At 31.0% G+C, this 23,573-nt stretch overlaps 1 protein-coding gene across 1 annotated transcript; it reads right to left on the bottom strand.

Moving 5' to 3' along the window:
- Positions 1–12,563: 12,563 nt before the first annotated feature.
- Positions 12,564–18,549, bottom strand: LOC113364182. Its single transcript, XM_026606666.1, has 2 exons — positions 18,348–18,549; positions 12,564–15,461 (listed from the first exon to the last, which is right to left on the bottom strand). Exons 1-2 carry the CDS (start codon positions 18,372–18,374, stop codon positions 12,564–12,566), a joined length of 2,925 nt encoding a protein of 974 aa, XP_026462451.1. The 5' UTR covers positions 18,375–18,549.
- Between the last annotated feature and the right edge of the window lie 5,024 nt (positions 18,550–23,573).

Here is a 23,573-nt window from a genome sequence, read left to right on the forward strand (position 1 = left end):
TTTGGGTTTACATTATAAAATTCAAAAATTTTTGTCACCATATTTTACTTATTTAATTAACATAAGCTTTGCAAAAGACATATGCAACCTCAGTCAATCACATGCTACAATAAACAGAAAATAATTATCACAATTAATATTCTTTAACGCTTGATGAATTTACTCCCCGACCGAGTAGAGTTTATAATTTCATATTTATATTGCGCAATGCAATGCAATGATACTTATTTAAAACTGTCACAAACACTTTCGAGACGAATAATTCAGCTGCAATATAATATTATATAATAGGTAGTTGGTAACTAAGATCTCGTATATTTATATTTATGTCGTAAAAATGTGCAATTACCATTATTAATTTTCCGACGGTGGACAGGTCGGACAGGTGTTCCGCGGAAAATGGTCGCAGTCGGAGTTTATTTAATAACACGGTTAGTTTTTTTTATTTTTATGGAAATATTTATATCTACAGTTTATGTTTACATCTCGAAAAATAATATAGTCGAAGAATTAATTTTGATAACTAGTTGGTATTGGTATTTAGCCTTGAAGCAAGTTACATGAACTTCCCGATATGTGTAAATAATCGACTTAATCAGTAATGAACAAATTAATTTATGAGTGATTAGGAGTATTCCGAGATAATAATTGAAAACGAACGAACACGTTAACTCGGAGTAGTTTCTAAAAGCAAATTTTCAAAAATCAGTAATTTTTATAATTGACCCAATTTACGTGGGACTTTAATGGTTTATTAATATCAAGTACTCTATCGTTATACCAAGTAAATCGTCTAATTTTAATTTTAACAAACGTCAGCTAAACTACTCATTTTCTCAAACTTTGATAAATTTTTAAAATTAAACTACTTATTGTAAAGCCGTAATATTTCAGTAAGAAAACGGCTCGGTAGATTTTCACCTAAAACTAATCAGTATCATTTCCAACTAATACCTTTCGAACAGTTTTTGATTTTTTTAAATCGATTCGATAGGATGAGCTTAAATGTGGACGAAAAGTTTAACGCTCTTTTTCAAATTACAAAGAAACGGCCTGGCAGATCGTTTCACAAAACTGACAAACTATAGTGCTAATTGAGATACATCGAATGGCTTTTAAATTTCTGAAATCGGTTCAGGCGTTTTTAAGCAAACGTCGATGAAAAGTCTAATTTTGATTTACACAGAAACGGTTAGGCTCATCGTCGCGCAAATTTGATAAACCGTTGTCCTCAACGAGATACATCGAATGGCTTTTTAAATATTTGAAATCGGTCCAGCCGTTTTTGAGAAAACGACGATTTACGGCAAAAAATATGTTCACACACACGCGCACACACACACACATACTTTTTCCAAATTTTGTCTCATTCGATTCAGAGTGGCTTGAAACGTCGAAAAAACATAAAATTAGCGAATCGGATTTTTTTATGAAAACATAAACTTCTCCTTCGGGAAGTGAATAAAACGTGAAGTTATTGTTTGCTTTAATCAATTTACATCAATAATCAGCTGTTTAAAATGTGCAATCATCATTTTGCTCGGACGCCTATTTTCTCATCGGTCGGAATTAACTTGGGCACTCTTGTCCCTTACAGTTTCATATCTGGTAACACTATTACTAGGGTAGAAATAGGGTTTGAGGATGACTCGAACCCTATTTCTACTCCCGGCCTTCTCGGACCGACCCTTAGGCATTCCTACGATTCGGCAAACGTCTTATATGATTTAGAGAAATTCTAGGAGATTTCTAGGATTTTTGATAAAATGACTCATCAGTCAGATGTTGCGATTTTGGATTTAGTTTTATCCAGATATAAAGAGTTAATTATTCTACAATTTAGGCAGGGTGGAAATTATTACTTGTTATTAATGAATTAAGGGCAGTTGAATTCAGGTGACAATTATATTTTAATTTACTCATGGAATCTTTTTCTTCCGTATTAACTTATAATTTTATCTAAAGTTTTATAAAAAATGTGTATTAAATTAAAAAAAAACTGTCCACAAATCGAATTTTGCCTGGCCTTTATTATACAAGTAAAATGTTTTTTGAATTATTCAAATAGGACGCTTCGTTCTCTTAAAAACTGAGTTACCGTTTTTGGCACTTTTTGCCCTATATCTTCGGAACGGCTAGACCTGCCTTCGCTAAAAACTAATCAGCACGTCTCCTTATCAATACGATTTCCTTAACAATTATTCAAATCGCTTCATCCGTGTTCCCAAATCGTCGACGAAAATTTGTATCCGCACACACACGCAGATACACACACACACAAACACATATTCATCCATTTTTTCTAAGGTATGCCAAAATATTCAGAAACCTCTGAAACGTAAAGATATATAAAAAATTTCATTTTCGATTTTTTTTTGCGATTACTATAACTTACCGTACGGGAAGTTAAAAAATAAATTCTATTCATAAATATATTTACCTACAAATCATTGACGACTTTTGAATTAGTGTTTGTTTATTGTAATCGGTTGTTATTCGACTAGTAGTTATTATTTTATTATTATAACCGTATCGTTGTCGTTGTCGTATATATCTTTTCGGTCGTTTTGCAAATGGCAGTAAAATTAAATTGGCGAACTAAATTCGCGGTTTCGCCAAACGCAGAGAACAGTCGGCTGCACAAAATGCGAAATGCAAAATGCAAAATGCGGCCGAGTAATTAAAATGTTTATGGGCGCACGGCCGCGCTCTCATTTATTTATCTAGGTAGAAACCAGAAACGAAACAGGATAGATGGATACATAAAAAGGTACATATGTACATACAAAAATTATATATCTATAGGTACATATATAAAAAAATGCTATATTGTCAACTAGAGATTGCAATACCAGTATATCGGTAAGCCGCCCGATTTTTCGGCGGTATTAAGACCAGTATTTACCCTAAAAATACCGGTATTTTCGGTATTTTTACACAAGCATTTTTCGATACATATTACACTTAAATTTAAATTTCTCGGAACAAATTTATATTTAAATTCCATAATTGCATACACAGCTATATCTTTAAAGGGCACAACTAGTGTGAAATTTTCAAAAAATCGAATTTTCAATTTTTCCATATTTTGATAGGTTATACTTTTAAAAATAACATACCAAAATTTTAAATCGATATCTTAAATAGTTTTTGAGTTACATCCATTTGAAGAGTATATATATACATATAGTATATAGTAGAACGATCATTCAATCTTTACACGTGTTTTTCTCAAAACAGTATTTTTCGAATTTGATGCAGTGATTACTCAAAAACAAATGATCCGATCACTATCATTTTTTTTTAAATGTTCTATATATAGTTCTCCGTAAAATGAGCTATCGATTTTTTGATCGGATCAAAAATCGAATTTTGGCATTTCAAAAACGACAAAAATTTTGGGTAAAATTCAACTTTTCTTAAAAAAACGCCGCCATTTTATCAATTTTTGATTTTTTTCTTTATCGTAGTTCATTTTACAGATAATATTATCTAGTTTAACGAGATTTTTTGTTTGAAATTTCATCCACGTGGAAGACCAGAATCACTACAGCAGTGAAGGGCCTTTTTTGTGGCGCCGTTGGAGATCGATGATAACTTAAAAAATATTTAATTTTTTACTTTGATTTAAAATTTTACTATGTATTCTTAAAACATGTATAAATATATTCCTGAAATTTTGAAATGATTGATGTAGTAGTTTTTTTAATATAAATTCCCAAAAATCACCTTTTTTAGGCGATTACACTAGCTGTGCCCCTTAAGCGATTCTATAGGATATACAAATGTCATAATATTATCTCAACCAGTCATTAAACTGAATATTTATTGCTTTCCAAAGGGCCTCATATTGTGTTACAATAAATAGAATCGGACTGATAGATATTGATGTTTGTTTCATCTTATGTAAAAATGTAACGGTTTTTAAAGTGTCATCTGCGCCAAAATATCACAGATTACCACTAATCTTTATTTATTTTTACTATAAACATATTATTAATAATCACTAAATATTAATATTACAATCATAAAATATTATTTTATTTATAACGTATCGCAGAGTGAGAATAATAAACATTATATTGTTTTAAATAAAAATACTCTACAATTATAGTATGTTATTATATATCTTCATAAAGCATCGGATCTTAAATTAATAGAAAAAATACTTTTTTAAAGTCTTTAAAATATTGGAAATTATGCGAATTTAACACATCGGATACAGACAATACAATAAACTTATTATAATAATGTAATATGATCTTTTATGAGTTTTTGGTCTATCTTACTCATACGTTTGTTTTTGGTGAAAAGTACTCAATATACTCGATAGTGATAATGAGTTAATCAAATTGGATATAATTTTGTTAAATTATTATTAAAAAAAATAAACTTGTTTTTTTTTAACTTTCCGTAGGGTAAGTTATTGTAATGGGCCGAAAATCGGAATTGAAAATTTTTACATTTCTCGACGTTTTGAAGGTTTCTGAACGTTTTGGCATACCTCAGAAAAAATGGATGTGTGTGTGTGTGTGTGTCTATGTATGGATACAAATTTCCGCCCACGTTTTCGGGCGTACGGATCAACCGATTTGAATGGTTCAAAAAACATTCGATTCCTATATTGATAGGGAAAAGAGCTGATTAGTTTTTGGCAAAGGCAGGTCCAGCCGTTTCGGAGATACGGAGCAAAGAATTCAGAAAATAGAAATCGAATTTTTGAGAGAACGGAGTATCCGACTTGAATGATCTAAAAAACATTCAATTAGTAATGATTGGGAGAAGTGTTTATTGGTTTTTGGCAAAGGCAGGCCCAGCCATTTTGAAGATACGGAGCTAAATATGTAAAAAATGGCAATTTTTGAGAGAACTAAGCGTCTGATTTAAGTGATTCAAAGAACTTTCTGCTTGTCTTAACAAAATAATTGATTTTGGAAAAAAAAATTTTGTTTCCATTTTTTTTTTTTTTTTTAGTTTTTTGTATATTGAAAATATTTCAGATTTTATTTTTAATTCTGACTATAGTTCTAATATACTTTACAAATAATTTCAACTCTGCAATTCAGTTTATATAATTCTTATAAATATTAGACAATGTTACAATATTTATAATAATCTATTTGAAAACATTCAGTATTCCACGAACTTTTCGTTACGGTACGGGAAGTTCCAGCAATTTGCTTTAAGGCACGATGCCATAATTGCCTTAAGACAGAATTCCACTTACAGCTAGTTTATTTTTTAGTTGAATATAGTTGTAGTTGTATATATAATTTTTTTATATTTATATTAGTAACTTTCAATATTGTTTACATTTGTTTAAGATAATAAAAATACCGGTATTCCGGTTTTAAAATGAAAAATTACCGAAACACCGATTGAAATTTTTCATCGGTATTGCATTCCCTACTGTCAACCCTCCGGTTTGAAATGACTTCAAATATCACGAAAACATAAAATTAGCAGATCGAATATATATATTTTATGTCAAAAATATGAAATTTTCCTTCCGCAAGATAGTGAACTAGTATCTAGTTCGCATAAAATTGAACCAATTCAAATCGGATATTTATTCGAAGAAAATCACGTTAACCAAATAGTTTTCTTCCCTCATATTCGGTATAAATATGAAATTAAACGCAAACATGTCATCCTTATTTTATTCCTTATTTCATTTGCGTTTCGTGCGCGAGCGGAAAGTAATTTTTTTTCGCAAAATTTCTCATCTTTGACTTTCTGCTTGATGTTTTCCTTTGATAAACAAACATAAAAGATTGTGCGTTCATGCGATTCATATAGAATAACGAGCATCAAATAAGTATAAATATACCTACAGAGCTAGAAAGAGAGTTCGTCGAATGGGGGGGGTGCAGGTTGTGAATGTAAATAACAACCCCTAATAGCACCACCCTCCAATCCAATACAAGGATGATTTTCCAACTACTGACGAGAGCGTTTTGATTTTTATTGCAAACAGAATTCACATTTCGCGCGACGAAAGAAATCGACTGAATTCATCATATGTCAGTGTGAATACATTTACAAGAAATTTAAGAAGAATTCTTAGAATCGAATATAAGGCTCTGTATGAATATGCAATCTGATCTAAATTTGTATGTATAAAAAATTACTCAAGTATATATAAGATTGTAATTTTTTAATTACACTCGTTTAAGGGGCACAACTAGTGTAACCACCAAAAAGAAAGGTGATTTTTGGGAATTTATATTAAAAAAACTACTTTATCAATCATTTCAAAATTTTAGGAATATATTTATACATGTTTTAAATATACATAGTAAAATTTTTGAAAAAAAAATTTAATATTTTTCAAGTTATCGTCGATCTCCATCGGCGCGACAATAAAAAGCCCTTCACTGTTGCAGTGAATCTGGCCTTCTACTTGGATGAAATTTAAAAAAAAAATCTCGTTAAACTAGATAATATTGTCTGTAAAATGAACTACGATAAAGAAAAAAATTAAAAATTGACAAAATGACGGCGTTTTTTTTAAAAAAAGTCAAATTTTACCCAAAATTTTGGTCGTTTTTGGACTGCCAAAATTCGATTTTTGATCCGATCAAAAAATCGATAGTACATTTTACGGTGAATTGTATATAGAACATGTAAAAAAATTCGATAGTGATCGGATAATTTGTTTTTGAGTAATCGCTGCAGCAAATTCGGAAAATGCTGTTTCGAGAAAAACGCGTTTAAAGACTGAATGATCATTATACTACATACGAGTATACACATCGTATATACTATAAATATACTCTTTAAATGGCTGTAACTCAAAGACTGTTTGAGATATCGATTTAAAATTTTGGTATGTTATTTCTAAAGGTATAACCTATTAAAATATGGAAAAATTAAGAATTCGATTTTTCGAAAATTTCACACTAGTTGTGCCCCTTAATATTTATTAAAACAACACGCGAGGACGTCCCAGATATTAATTACTTATTAATAATCCCGGCGACAGATTGCGACTATAATGAAAATGCATAAGTAGAATAGAAATTATTATTCCGTTGTTTGTGTTCTCTAAATCTTCTCGAATTAATTACACACACAGGATGTACACTGAAACACACACGAACACACGACACTAATCGAGATTTACAAAGCAATTGGAGTTTATGCAAATTCCTACAAAGGGCACCCCGTGGTGACATTTTCATATAACTTTTGGCGGATTCATATATTTAAATAAGATGACGACGACGAAATTATTCATTCTAAAATAATTTCGTTTATTAATTAAAATTTAGTCCGCCGATAAAATTTATGTAACTTTTGCACGATTCAAAAGCATTTAGAAAGAGTATTCAAGGCTACAGACAAAATTAGCGATTGATTTTACAGTCAGCCTTTTTTTAACTTTCTGAAAACAATGTGCTTGTTAATCAGTTTTTTAATAGAGTGTATTTTCAAAATAACAAATATTGTATTAGTATACATTTACTTTGACAACAAATACTAAAATTAGTACATTTCTACTATAAATTAAAAATATTAGCTATTTTATAAACAAAGTATCTAAACTTGCGAGTGATAGTACTTACAAGTTCTAAAAAAATGGTAAAATTTTGTCAGCATAGTCGTCAATGTGTTAACTTTGACAGCAAATATTAAAATCGATGCATTTCTATTACAAACAATTCATATTAGACATTTTATGAACAAAGTACTTAAAATTGCCAGTGACATTGATGAAATATACTAAATTTACAAGTTCAATATTGAATTTATTTTCACAAATACAAATATAGTATTAGAATGCTAAAGCTTAAATATGTTACACTCTGATGTGTCTACTTAGACAAAAAATATTAAAATTGAAACATTTCTGCCGTAAATAAAAGACAATTAGCAATTTTATGAACAAGTTGTCTCATATGTGATAGTGATAAGATATTCCACGTATTTACAAGTTTATTCAAATCGGACGCTTAAGCAAGACAAAACATGGCTTTTAAGGATAAAAAAATATTACATTGTTTTTATTTTTCATAAAATATTTTTGTAATGATTAAATATTCTAAAAATTGCCCCGGCTAAGCACAGTCTAAGCGCCACTCTTAGTTCACTCCAAAACTGCCATTTTTTGCACATTTAGCTCTGTATCTCCGTAATGGCTGAACCTGCCTTTGCCAAAAACTAATCAGCACATCTCCCTATCAATAGGAATCGAATGTTTTTTAAACCTTTCAAATCGGTTGACTTGTGCGCCCGAAAACGTGGACGAAAAATTGTATCCATACATACATACACACACACACATCCATTTTTTTCTGAGTTGTGCCAAAATGTTCAGAAACCTTCAGAACGTCGAGAAATGTAAAAAATTTCAATTTCGATTTTTGGACGATTACAATAACTTACCCTACGGGAAGTTAATTACATTGTTTTAGTACAAATGCTACTATTAAAAAATATTTTTATTTAGCTAAAATTCGTGAAGTACATGGCACTAATATTGATTGCAATTGTGTAAAATCACTTGTGACTCCCAAATTTATGAGAAGACACATCAATTTTAGTATTTGTCTTTATAACAGACATATATGAATATAGCATACTAAAATAACAGCTTTCTAAAACAAATATTTGACTATAAAGTACATTTTCTCCAAGTCCAAGTATTTTTCTTTTAACATTGGTATCTTATAAGCTTATAATATAATTATATATGTAGAAAAAAGTTATGAACATAAAAATATAAAATCCATTGGATGAAAATATAAACAACTTATTAATTACAAAATTTTATGATATATAAAAATAACAAAAAATCATTTTTGTTTTTCCACCATGTCTAGCCTGCTTGATTCCCCATATATATAATTATATCTTATAATTTTCACATAAATTTAAAGAAAACAATATAAACACCAAATCAAGTAAATATAAAATTTATTCCCATTATCTCATTTTTTTTACAAAACATTATTTTTATTTTAATCACCTTTAGGGTCACCAAATGGGTCTACAAGTTCCACTACTGTCAACTTTTTGGCCCTCAGGGCAATTCGTGGGCACATCTATAACACTAGGCGGTATCATCTTCAAACCCTTATCATCTTCCTTGGTATAGTCATCGGAATAAATTTCGGCAGCTCGATTTTCATCGGAAAATTCCCTTTTTAAAAATTTCACCTTCTCTTCTTGGCTTCTTTGATACACGAAAACCACGTCGTCTTTTGGCCGAGAAATCGACACATCGGAAAAGTCGTGGAAGTATTGAGAAAATGCACTCGATGTCGATAGTAATAACAAGATTAGTGGTGTTAATAGTAACATTTGTAAATTATAATACTTGAGGAATAAATATAATCTAGTCAATAATTCTAAAAGTACGTCTACGTGCCACTGATGCACAACCTGATATGAAGAAATTTTTGTGGACAATGGTATTGTCCAGGGTTTTGTACTTAATATCATTGTATATGAAGTATTTATATGACATCTGAGTATGAGTGACATTTTGCCTTAAGGCAAGTTGCATAATTTTTCCGATATCCATTAATTGTTTAAGAACTTTTCCAATGAGACCAAAAAAATTCCAACTGTTTTTTAACTTCCCGTAGGGTAGTTATAGTAATGGGCCGAAAATCGAAAATGAAAATTTTTGCATTTCTCGACGTTTTGAAGCTTTCTGAACATTTTGGCATACCTCAGAAAAAATGGATGTGTGTGTGTGTATGTTTTATATGTCCCCATTTTTTCGTCCACGTTTTCGGGCGCACGGATCAACCGATTTGAATGGTTTAAAAAGCATTCGATCCCTATTGATAGGGCGATGTGCTAATTAGTTTTTGGCAAGGTCCAGACGTTACGGACATACGGAGTAAAAAGTGCAGAAAATATAAATCGAGTTTTTGAGAGAACGGTGTATCGGATTTGAATGATCTAAAAAACATTCAATTTGTAATGATTGGGAGAAGATGTGATTAGTTTTTGGCAAAGACAGGTCCTGCCATTTCGAAGATACAGAGCTAAATGTGCAAAAAATGTCAGTTTTTGAGTGAACTAAGCGTCCGATTTGAATGATCTAATAAACTTTTTGCTTGTATTGACAAAACAATTGCTTTTGAGAATAAAAAATTATTACATCTTTTTTTATTTTTCATAAAATATTTTTGTAATTTTGGATTAAAAATTCAAAAAATTACCCAGGCTAAGCACAGTCTAAGCGCCACTCTGGTACAAATGTTTACCCAAGTGCGTTTAGACTGTTTAAGTACTGGGACACTTTTCTAATTTTGTGAAAACTATTGAAAAATGCGGAAATGCCGCCAAGCTAAGCACAGTATAAGTGAAAATGTCGCACAGAATTATTTGCAAATTAGACTGTGACTATATCGGAGCACTTTTTCAACTGTGTGCAAATTAGGCAACTTTTTTTTTAAAATTAAATTCGAAATTAAATGACGAATTGGAGATAAATTGATATATGATTTACATTTGATTTGCTCAGATATAACAAGATAGCAAAAACAATGAAAGTTACAGTATATGTAATAATATATATATTTGAAAACGTTTAAAATTTCTCGAATATTTCATTACGGTACGGCAAGTTCCAGCAATTTGCCTTAAGGCACGACGCCATACACCACTAGTTCAGATTTGTACTGCTAAAATTTTCACTTATTTTTGACTAAATATGTTTTTGTATGATTAATGAACTTTACACATATATATGTTCTAAGGATTTAGAATTATGTTAAAGGGTTTAATATTGTGTAAATGAATTTAAAATTATATAGGTCTTCAGAATTGTGTAAGAGTGTTTTGAATTGCTTAAAAATGTTTAATTTGCTGAACGCAGTTGAAGTTACATAAGTTTTTAGAATTGCTTCAAAGTTGCAAGTGCAGTTGCTTAAAAATGAATTAAAAATGAATTGACGAAAAAATATTAAATTGATGTTTATTAAATTACCAAATGCTACTTTTCATGACGGAATAATTATTATAGAAATCTTTAAAAAAATTTAAAAGTTCAAGTGTTGAGTTTGTGTAAAAGATAATGTAATTACCCAGCCCTGGAAATGATTTTCTTATCTTGTTATTAGTCAGTCAGAAATATTATACGGAATTTTGTTTTATTTATAATTAGTAATTTCATCCGATGTCGTCATATTATCGGATTTAAACAACGGCCGTCGTCGTCCATGTTTATAATTTCGTTGCCGACGAAATGTTTTCATTCGGAAATATTTAATTTCATTTATAAGATTAAGTTTATGTTTAAATAAGATAACTCACTGACTTTATTATTTATATTCGGTTTATTAACTTCCCGTAGGGCAAGTTATAGTAAACGTAAAAAAATCGAAAAGGAAAATTTTTATGTATCTTTACGTTTCAAAGGTTTCTGAATATTTTGGCATACCTTAGAAAAAATGGATGTATGTGTGTGTGCGTGTGAGTGTGTGCGGATACAAATTTTCGTTGACGATTTCGGGAACACCGAACAACCGATTTGAATAATTGAAAAAACATTCGTTTCGTATTGATGAGGAGACGTACTCATTAGTTTTTGGCCAAGGTAAGTCTAGCCGTTCCGAAGATATGGGGCAAAAATGCCAAAAACGGTAACTCATTTTTTAAGAGAACGGAGTGTCCGATTTTAATAATTCAAAAAACATTTCACTTGTATTAACAAGATGAAGACTGAACAAGTTTTCATGAAGGCAGGTCTAGCGGTTTCGGAGATCTAGTAAAAAAAAGTAAAAAAAAATGTTATTTGGCGGTCAAAAATGTCATTAGACATATGCACATTAAATTATCAGATATATTACAGAGATTTTAACAATAAGTATAAATTTTGTTCACATTCCTATGGGTTCCGTACCAGTGTTTATCCGTTAGACAGCGACGCGGCGCTTACGCGCTTCAATATTTCGTCTCTATGCAGTTAAAGCTGTACGATTGCTTTGAAAAAAAGTTCAGAATTTCCAAAATATTTCAAAATAAATTTTTCTTCGAAGTCTTTTTTTCAAAAAAATGTAAATTTTTGTCAAAAATTTATGGTTTCTCAAAAATCTAATTTTTTCAGAGTAAATTTTTTTCGAAAATGTTAACCCTTTTAAAAAAATCGTTTTTGGTACGGAAAGTTCCAGCAATTTGCCTTAAGGCACAATGCTATGCGCCCCACTAGTTTAAATTTGTACTTGTGATTTTAAATTGCTGTAATATATATTCATGCTCTTGTTAAAATTTTATCTAATGATAATCTTGTCAGAAAGAGAATGGTCAACCATTGGGTTGTCTTGCAGAAATACATCCTTCAAATAATAAATTTTTATGAAAGACAATCTTAAATAATTTAGAAATGACTTTAATTTACCTTTACCAATATGCCAAAAAGTACAAGTGATAATAATTTGATTTATTACACGTTTCGTGCTATAATTTGTATCATCAACTGCAATGATCAAGAAGTTATAAATAAAAACGTAATTACAAATAATATTTATTATTGTAAAGCTGATATAATGACAATATGAATTATTGAATATTAAAATAAAATTAGAAATATAAACTTGAATTTCTTACACCATTACCTTTAATTTGTGATTTATCTGACTGTCTGAATGTAATTTATATATTTCCTTCAACTCTTCCAGAGCTAGAACGACTTCCTTGTTCTTCTCATGACCATCATTAACCAAATCTAAAATTCTAGAAGCCAATATATCCATTTCTGCTAAATTTCCTCTGGCCAGTCTTACTAATTTTAGGAGAACTGGCAGAAGTTTCATAGAATTCTTCTCCGAGTTGTGTTCCAAAATTTTTAATATCATTTCTAGTTTATCTTTGCGATCCTGGTCTGTAGTGTTAGGCAAAATACATATTTGCTCCAAAGTTTTGATCAGATATAAACAAGATTCTCCAAAAATACGTTGTTTGTGAACATAGCAAAGTTCTAAAAATTTTCTGCGTTTTGGATCTTCACTTTGTTCAGAAAAAGCATCAGGTAGACGATCCAAAATCAATAAATCATTCTCGTCGTAATCAACAGGCAGATTTAGAATTCTATCCATGATTTGAAGTAGTTTCTGATCGTTGGTGAATTTTAGTGAAAACAACAATTCATCGGCCAACCAAAGTAACAACTTGCTTTGGTATTTTAACTTTTGTTCAAAATCATCGTTCAAATTGTCGACGTGCTTCAGAAATATCTCTAAATGAGATGCCAACACCAAACCTTCTCGTTGTTCTTCTTTTTCTGAAATATAATACGAGGAGAAGAATCTTTGCAGAATTTCGAACAAACTAATCATCATTGTTTCAGTCTGGTTTTTTATTTGCATATCGATTCTGATGACTTCGTGCACCAATCTGGGAATTGTGAATGATATTTTTGGTTTGACTGTTCTTACCATGGAATATTGCTTCAGCAATGTGAGTGCTTCTGCAAATTCAATTTGTTGAACCGTATCAGCATTTTTGGTAAATATTGATAAAAGTACATTGTCTGAACCCAGAAAAGCAGTCCATTGCAAAATGTTAGAAGACAATGCGCCGTACTTGGTTTTCTCGATCTTTTCCATTGTTATTTTCCAAGTTGTGTAAACTGTTTGTTTATACTTGTCCATGGTGTATTTATAAAACTTGTAATCCAGCAAATCTTTTTTCTGGCTTTTGTATCGACGGATGTAATCCTCAATACCAAAATTGCATCCTCTATTCTGGTACACCTCATCTTTTTTATTTATGTAGACTGTTGCTTGTCGCAAAGCCAAAGGCAAATGCTGCAAAATATCAGTGAATACTGATACAATTTTGTCGTCGTGTAAAGTATTTAAAGCATCTTTAACAAAACATCCAGACTCATCTTTTTTAAATTCTTCCAAAGTGAAAACTTTTAATCCCATCCAATCTTGTAAACGAGATGTCACCAATACGTGAATGTTTTGATTATAATCTGCCTTCAATGGTAAATAGGCTTCAATGTCTTCAACTCTTAAAGGATCAGATTTTAAAGCTTGTGCATGGTCAAAAATAAATAGACATTTGTGTGCTGATATTTTTTTATATATTTTACACACCAGCTCTGTCAAACTAAGTCTGCTGATATGTATTTGTTCACCAAACACAACTTTGGCAAGTTCTAGAAATGATTCAGTTAAAAGTTCAATTGTTTCTGCGTCGATCCAGACAACTTTTTCGTATTCATCTTTATATTTACGTACATATTCTCTGATTAGTGCTGATTTTCCAACACCACCAAGACCAGACACGACTGCTATGTTTGATTTCAAAGTTTCATCATCAATTTGTAAAATTTGATGTAAATTTTCTAATTCTTTTGATCTGCCTATAAACTTAAAGGCATTCCGAATCATGTTGAAGGAAAACCAAGTGGTTGTAAAATCAGCAGAATTATTATCGACTGTGTCTACATTATCTTTGGTACCTTCCAAATCTTTTTTTACACCTTCTACTGTCATGTGGATATCGTCTAATTTTTTATGAGTGGTCTCATCATTGATTTTCAACTCATCAACTTTGCCATGTACTTCCTGCAAATTGCTTTTGATGTCACACACGTTTTTACTGCAAAATCTTGGATCGTTTTCGTTTATATTCTTCAAAATTTTTTGTGTCACCCCATGAATTTTATCCGAGGTCAACTCGTAATTGTAAACGTCTATAGTTCCATCTTTGATGACTTCCAAGTCATCAGTAGATTCCCATGGAAGTAAACGCCTAAAGCCAAATTTACTATCGTAGTGTTTTTTTCTGTAAAATTTGATACTTTCTTCTTTGTGCTCGACAATACCAACCTTTTCAAATAATTCTGAAGTATTCGACTTTTGTCCGTGGTACCTGACAGTATGTCCTGGCTTTAAGTCACCAATTTCCTTTTTGGAGGCTCCCGAAATGATAGCCTGCACAAAACTATTTAGCGAGATATCTACATCAGATTCTGGTTTGTTCTTCCCTAATTTTGTTATATAATTTACAAATCTATCAACTGCATCGGTTGCAATCTTTTCCATAGCCCTTTGCCAACTACCACCAGCGTCCAAAATTTCAGAAAATTGTGCCTCGTATGACCAAAACAATGTACCAGACGTGTGCATCAAAATTTCTCTCAAATCTTCTATAGACATGGATGCTAGGAATTTGGTAACATTTTTAGCCTTCTGCCTATGAACTTTACCACTCGGATAGTTCATAAATTGTCCAACAATTTCGCTAATTATTTTGCCACAGAAGGGTATCAATGTTAACCCTCCTTTTGCTGCACCCTGTGCAATTTTTGAAGTTTTACCAGTTTTTGCTTCGCCACCGACAGACGCCTCTGTTTTGAATGCCGAAAATTTTTGTTCTGATAAATTGACAAACTGTTTGCAGAACTCTTCGAGACGTTCATTTTTAGTGCCGATAATTGTAGGGTCAGTATTTGCTCTTGAGACCTCATTAATCTCTGGAACTGGGGCCTGAAAAATATAAAATAAAGGTAAAATTTCTATAAAATATCTGATAATTTGATGTGCTTATGTCTAATGATCATTTTTGACCGCCAAATGGATTTTTTTTTACTTTTTTTTATTAGATCTCCGAAACCGCTAGACCGGCCTTTATGAAAATTTTATCAGTTCTTCATCTTGTCAATACAAGTAAAATGATTTTTGAATTATTAAAATCGGAAGCTCCGTTCTCTCAAAAACTGAGTTACCGTTTTTGGCACTTTTTGCCCCGTATCTTCGGAACGGCTAGACCTGCCTTCGCCAAAACCTAGTCAGCACGTCTCCTTATCAATATGAATCGAATGTTTTTTGAATTATTTAAATCGGTTGATCGGTGTTCCCGAAATCGTCGACGAAAATTTGTTTTCCGCACACACACACGTACACACACACACGCACACACACATGCACACACACACACACATACATCCATTTTTTCTAAGGTATGCCAAAATGTTCAGAACCTTTGAAACGTAGATTTATAAAAATTTTCATTCTCGATTTTTTGCAATTACTATAACTTGCCCTACGGGAAGTTAAATATATAATAGGGCGGGGCACAAAGGTCCAATTTGACTTTGGGCAATAATATTGTGAAAAGCTAATCAATCATAAGTATAAGAAAATCATTGAGTACATAATTTATATCCACTAATAACATAAATTGATTTTGATATTAATTTTATTAATACCTACGCTTATTTATTATGATATAAAACTTATTATAATATAAGACTAAATTTGGGATATGATAATCTTACTATTATCATACTATTATATTATACTATACTATTATATATCATAGATAATTTAACTATTATCTATTATACCGTGAGATACCTATGCCATCAATTTCTCTATCCATACAAATAATCTATTACAGCTAGATTATTATTTGCTAACTTATTATATATACTCGTATATATATATATATATATATATATATATATATATATATATATATATATGTGTGTGTTTATATATATGTATATATATATACATATCAGACACCCTACATACCTATTTAATATGAATGTGTTATATTTCTACCTTACGCCCTATGTATTATCTCTACCTATCTATTGCCTGTACCGGGGATTGAACCCGGTTCCTCTGCGTGACAGTCACGGATCTTAACCACTACTCTACGGGTCGCCCCACTGAAAATATATTATGGAACACGCTGTTGTTTCTTTGGTTCATTTTCTAATTAATTAGGTAATTAATACTAAGGTGACGCGACGACACGCGAAAAAAGACGGTTGGTTGTGACGTTACGGTGGTGTAGTGGTTAAGGTCGTAGTCTGTCACGCGGCGGACCGGGGTTCGATTCCCGGTAAGGGTGAAAATAGTATGTAAGCGAATTTGTAGGCGTAAGATAATAAATGTTAGGCGGTTTAGATATAAGTGTAAGGAACGTACGATATAGTAGTTATAAGGCGTATAACCACGTAAAATGTAATAAATTAGGTATGGTTTACGTATGGTTTAGGTATAGGTGATACACATACGCAAAAAGGAATTTATGATATTAGGGGTTATCGTATAAGAATTGCGAATTTATATAGATTTAATTTATAAATGTTCTTTCTTCTATACAAATATTTAGTTTGCTGGTTAGTTTTTTGACAAAGGCAGGGCAAAAGTGCAAAAGTGCAAAGTGCGGAGCATCTGGTTTAAATGATTCGAAAAACATTTTACATTTATTTACTGAAGGAAAAAGTGATTAAATTTTTGGGTAGGTCCAATAAAAAAGTTAAATATTCTCTGTTAAAAATATTAATTATCGGTACGAAAAGTTCTAGCAATTTGCCTTAAGGCACGCCATGCACCTCTAGTTTAGTCTTATATTGTAAGAACAAAAAGTTAAAAACCATCGGAATCGAAAGGTGAAAGTTTTTTAGGTAAGTTTGATTATCAATCAACTTTATTTATACTAAAATAATTATTAACTAGTGGGGTGGGTGGCATCGTGCCTTAAGGCAAATTGCTGGAATTTCCCGTACCGTAACGAAATGTTCGAGGAATACTGAATGTTTTCAAATAGATTATTATAAATATTGTAACATTTTCTAATATTTATAAGAATTATATAAACTAAATTGCAAAGTTGAAATTAGTTGTAAAGTATATTAGAACTATAGTCAGAATTAAAATTAAATCTGAATTATTTTCGATATACAAAATATTAAAAAAAAAAAAAAAGTTGAAACAAAATTTTTTTACAAAATCAATTATTTTGTTAAGACAAGCAGAAAGTTCTTTGAATCAATTAAATCGGACGCTTAGTTCTCTCAAAAACTTCAATTTTCTGTACATTTAGCTTCGTATTTTCGAAATGGCTGGGCCTGCCTATGCGAAAAACTAATAACCACTTCTCCCAATCATTACTAATTGAATGTTTTTTAGATCATTCAAATCGGATGCTCCGTTCTCTCAAAAACTCTATTTCTATTTTCAGCACTCTTTGCTCTTTATCTCCGTAACTGCTGGACCTGCCTTTGCCAAAATCTAATCAGCACATCTCCTTATCGATAGGAATCGAATGTTTTTTGAACCATTCAAATCGGTTGATCCGTACGCCCAAAAACGTGGACGAAAAATTGTATCCATACATACATAGACACACACACACACACACATGCATTTTTTCTGAAGTATGCCAAAATGTTCAGAAACCTTCAAAACGTCGAGAAATGTAAAAATTTTCAATTCTGATTTTCGGCCCATTACAATAACTTACCCTACATTTACACTTTATTAGTATTTTATTTTTTAACGTATAAAATAAATGCTTATTAGTAAGAATACAATACATTTAAAATCAAATTTAAATTAATTTTTTGCAATACTTACTGAAGATAATTTCTCACAAACATCCATATCTTGGATGATTCACAGTTTATTTTATTTAATTTTATCAGCAAATAAAACAGCAAATAAATTCACTTTGTATTCACACAATTTGTTTTATAATAGTGCATATGCACTGATGTAAATTATTTAAATTATTTGTAATATTTAGTAATAAATGCGAAACCGAACGCAATTAAGAGTCGTCTGGAATGAAACTGCTGCATTTGCAAAATTTGCGATTATTTCTGTAAAGATTGATAACGACAATGAACTCACAATTATGATAACGAATGTTTGTATTTTTTAAATTCAGTTTTATCATTTTCTCCGTATGTAATCAATTAATTGATAATTGTAACAATTACAGACTTCGCGGAATTGTAAAAAAATAGGCGCACAATGGGGTGTCATATATTAGTTACATAATTAGACAAAAATATATTTTTTCATTAGCTAATTTTTATTATTTGAACTGGGTAAATAGTGGTTTGTCAACATCATGGAATCGTTCTTCGGAGAATTATAATTAAATCCTTAGTGAACGAGTCGAACTCGCAAAACGAGAGTACCACAGTTCGACGGCATATTAAAAATGTTATAAGAACAATCGTTCAAATTACTAAAATATCTTTAAAGATTTGCGATAAATTGCATTTTTAACTTTTCCGAATTTTATAAACTTTTACAGATTTTGTTTAATTGCATTTTTAAGTTTGCCGAATTCTATAGATTTGTATAAATTTTGATTGTATGAGCAAATTTGCTACACTGGGTGTTGAATCGCAAATTTTGTAGATGTTAGTGAACGAATCAAACTAGCAAAATTAGAGTATGAAACTTTGATGGCATATAAAAAATATTATAAGAACAACCCTTTGAATTCTGAAATTCTGTAACATTTTGCGGAATATTACAATCTTAAATTTCCGAATTTTATAAACTTTTACAGATTTTGTTTATATGATATAATTGTATAATTCTTATGGGATTTTTATCTATGATATCTTGAAAACTAACCTTAGTAATTCACAAGGTCAAAAAGTCAATTTCATAACATTTTTTATTTGCCATCGAACTATGATACTATGAACTATGAACTTGAGAGTTTACCTCGTTGACTGAGAGTTTCTAAAAAATTTTCGAGTTCATAAATATTATACTAAAATTCTTAAACATGCATAAAATTAGACAAAAAACTGAATATGCAATATTTCGAGTATAATAATATTCTGTAAATTTTGCTTCAATGTTTTTAATGAATCATAACGACAATAACCTCATAATTACGATAACAATTGTTTGTATATTTTTAAATTGGGTATTATCAATTTCTTCGTAAGTACTCCATCAATATATTGATAATTTTAACAATTATAGATTTCGCGGAATTACAAAGAAATAAATCCGCCACGCAAGGATATACTATATACATATGTATTTGTTAATTTTGGATGGAAACTTGTATCTAAATACGATATATATATATATATATATATATATATATATATATATTATAATTATACACAAATATATACATTTATTGGTGCGTTTACACTTACTCACTGAGGTTGATGAGGCAGAATTAATAGAATTATATGTCGAAACAACGTAAGAAGACGATTTAAAAATCTCTTATTCATAAATATAAATACGCAATAAGGATTTGTTTAGAATCTAGAGAGATCCTAAAATTAAATGCAATTGATCTGCAAAAGATTTTAAATATTCCTGTCGTTTATCCAAATTTCAGATAAAAATACACGTAGCAAGATGATGTTATTTAGATCAAACTATTAAAATCCACTTATTAAGATGAAACCGGTGTGGCGTTCAATTCTATTGTTGTTTTCGAGACAATCGCCATTCATTCATCCCCAATTTCCCCAATTTTCCCGTTTTGCCCTCCTCCGCATTGTATTTTCCTGTAAGTGATTAGAAATATCAGGTCTGCCGGCTCCGGTTTGTGTTCCGGCAATAAAAAGCGATCATAAAACAATTCTCCGGAGGCGGAATCGATGGGAAAACTGTGGAGCAGGATGGAATACATCTCATATATATATATATATATATATATATATATATACTCGGTAGTGATTATTTAGCAATTAAAATCATATGCGACGGGTGCAAAATTATAAATTGCTTATACCATGTATATTTCTAATTACAACCATGATTCTTCTACTGCTATGGCATTTCCTTAATTTCATCTGATTTTTCTCGAGAAAAAAAACAACAAGAACGGAGGAAGAGAGCAAATAACCATTATGTGATGCTTTTTATTGCGGTCCAGATGTGATACCGGAATCGCATGTGGACCGAAAATCGGCTTATTAACCCGGAATTATCGAGGGGGGAGTGGCTGCAGTAGTGTAATTGGAAAAGGAAAGGAAACAATATGCCGACGAGATGATGATGATATGAACGGATAATTAGGTTCCGAAAGTTTAATCAATTAATGATAAACTAGTGGTAAACTAATGGAGAATGGCGCCGTGCCTTAAGGCAAATTGCTGGAAATTCCCGTACCGTAATGAAATATTCGAGAAATTTTAAACGTTTTCAAATATATTATTACAAATACTGTAATTGTTCTAGACTGTGCTTAGCCTTTGAATTTTTGAATTTTTAATCCAAAATTACAAAAATATTTCTTGAAAAAAAATTTTTTTTTCCAAAGGCAATTGTTTTGTTGAAACAAGCAGAAAGTTCTTTGAATCATTTAAATCGGACGCTTAGTTCTCTCAAAAACTGTCATTTTTTCAACATTTAGCTCTGTATCTCCGAAACCGCTGGGCCTACCTTTTCCAACAACGAAAATTACGAATTTCCCCGTCATTACGAATTGAATGTTTTTTGGATCATACAAATCGGATGATCCGTTCTCTCAAAAACTCTATTTCTATTTTCTGCACTCTTTGCTCCATATCTCCGTAACGGCTGGACCTGCCTTTGCTAAAAACTAATCAGCACATCTCCCTATCAATAGGAATCGAATGTTTTTTAAACCATTCAAATCGGTTGATCCGTGCGCCCGAAAACGTGGACGACAAAATGTGGACATAAAAAAAAACACACACACACACATACACACACATCCATTTTTTCTGAGGTATGCCAATATGTTCAGAAACCTTCAAAACGTCGAGAAATGCAAAAATTTTCATTTTCGATTTTCGGCCCATTACTATAACTACCCTACGGGAAGTTAATAAAAAAAATACTAAAATTCAATGCAAAAATCATCGATGCAGATACAATAGTTTATTGCAAACTCATAATATACTTGATCCGATTTGATAATTTTATGTTTACTAGACGTTTCTAGCCATTCTGAATCGAGATTAAATTTGAAAGAACAAAGTGTGTGGGTGTATATATGAACAGATTTTTGACTTTTCATCGACGTTTTCTCAAAAACGGCTTTTAAAAAATTTAAAAGCCATTCGATGTATCTCCATCGGGACTAGCGTTTGTCAGATTTGCGCGACAATCAGCCAAGCCGTTTCTTTATAAATATCAGAAAAGTAAAAATTTTTTTCGTCCACGTTTTAGCCCGCAATTCTGAATCGTTTCTAAAAGTTCAAAAACCGTACGAATGATATTAGTTGTAAATCGACATAATTAGTTTTTGGTAAAGGTTCGCTCTACTAGTACATTGTACAAAACTTGTTGAAAAAAAATTTTCGGCAATTTTGATAAGTCTTTTACCGATAGATACTATGATCTTATAGAACATACTAAAATCATAACACATAAGAAAACATATATCAATTATCGTTATTGCAGACAAAATAATAGGTTGTCAAATATCTTCCTTCCGCCTTTTTGTATTATAAACCAAGAGCAAAAAAGCGGAAGGGAGATATTTGACAACCTAATATAAGCATGAAAAAACTTCCTAATGAAAGCATAAGTTTTAGAAGTAAAAAGTGATCACGAGGAAGGAAAGAATTGACAATTTAAATTTGATGTTTACTACCAATAAAGACAAACTCATTACACATCTACGTATGTAAATTTAGCAAAGGAATTAGAATAAAAACTTATACATTACAAATCTTCCTAAAGACATCTTCGTTCTATCTTTACCTCGTCGTCTTAAGATGCATCTATTTTGCATCAAATATATTATATATAATTGCAACTTAAATCAAATGACATAGACAAGACAAGAGAGAGAGATCCGCCTTTGGGAAGTGCGGTTAGAGCAAACAAACTTCGACACATCAGTCGGAGAAGAGATTTATATAAACGCGAATTTGTATTGGACTAGACGGGGAGCCAGCGACTTCAACACTACTCCACTGTATAAGAGCCATTTGCAGCAAAAATTGAAATTAGTCGTATTTTATCTAGAATTAACTTTAATATAAACAGTTTGGTGGATTAACTAGTGGGGTGTATGGCATCGTGCCTTAAGGCAAATTGCTGGAACTTCCCGTACCGCAGCGAAATGTTCGAGGAATACTGAATGTTTTCAAATAGATTATTATTAATACTGTAACATTGTCTAATATTTATAAAAATTATATAAACTGAATTGCAAAGGTGAAATTATTTGTTTAAAGTATATTAGAACTTAAGTCAGAATTACAATTAAAATCTAAATTATTTTCGATATACAAAAAATTTTTTTCTTGAAAAAAAAAAGTTGTAACAATTTTTTTTTTCCAAAATCAATTATTTTGGAAGCAGAAAGTTCTTTGAATCATTAAAATCTGACGCTTAGTTCTCTCAAAAACTGCCATTTTTTACACATTTAGCTCCGTAACTTCGAAATGGCTAGGCCTGCCTTTGCCAAAAAATAATAGCCTTTTCTACCAATAATTACTTATCGAATGTTTTTTAGATCATTCAAATCGAATGCTCCGTACTCTCAAAAACTCGATTTCTATTTTATGCACTCTTTGCTCTTTATCTCCGTAACTGCTGGACCTGCCTTTGCCAAAAACTAACCAGCACACCTCCCTATCAATAGGAATCGAATGTTTTTTTGAACCATTCAAATCGGTTGATTCTTGCGCCCGAAAACGTGGACGAAAAATTGTATCCACACATACACACACACACCCATTTTTCTGAGGTATGCCAAAATGTTCAGAAACCTTCAAAACGTCGAAAAATGTAAAAATGTTCAATTTTGATTTTCGGCCCATTACAATAACTTATCCTACGGGAAGTTTAAAAAAACGTAACTTTTTACAATTTAACATATATATTTAT

Source organism: Ctenocephalides felis, unplaced genomic scaffold (genome assembly GCF_003426905.1).
Source record: "Ctenocephalides felis isolate EL2017-DRISC unplaced genomic scaffold, ASM342690v1 CF-g0.4_SCAFFOLD_00845, whole genome shotgun sequence".
NCBI lineage: Eukaryota > Metazoa > Arthropoda > Insecta > Siphonaptera > Pulicidae > Ctenocephalides > Ctenocephalides felis.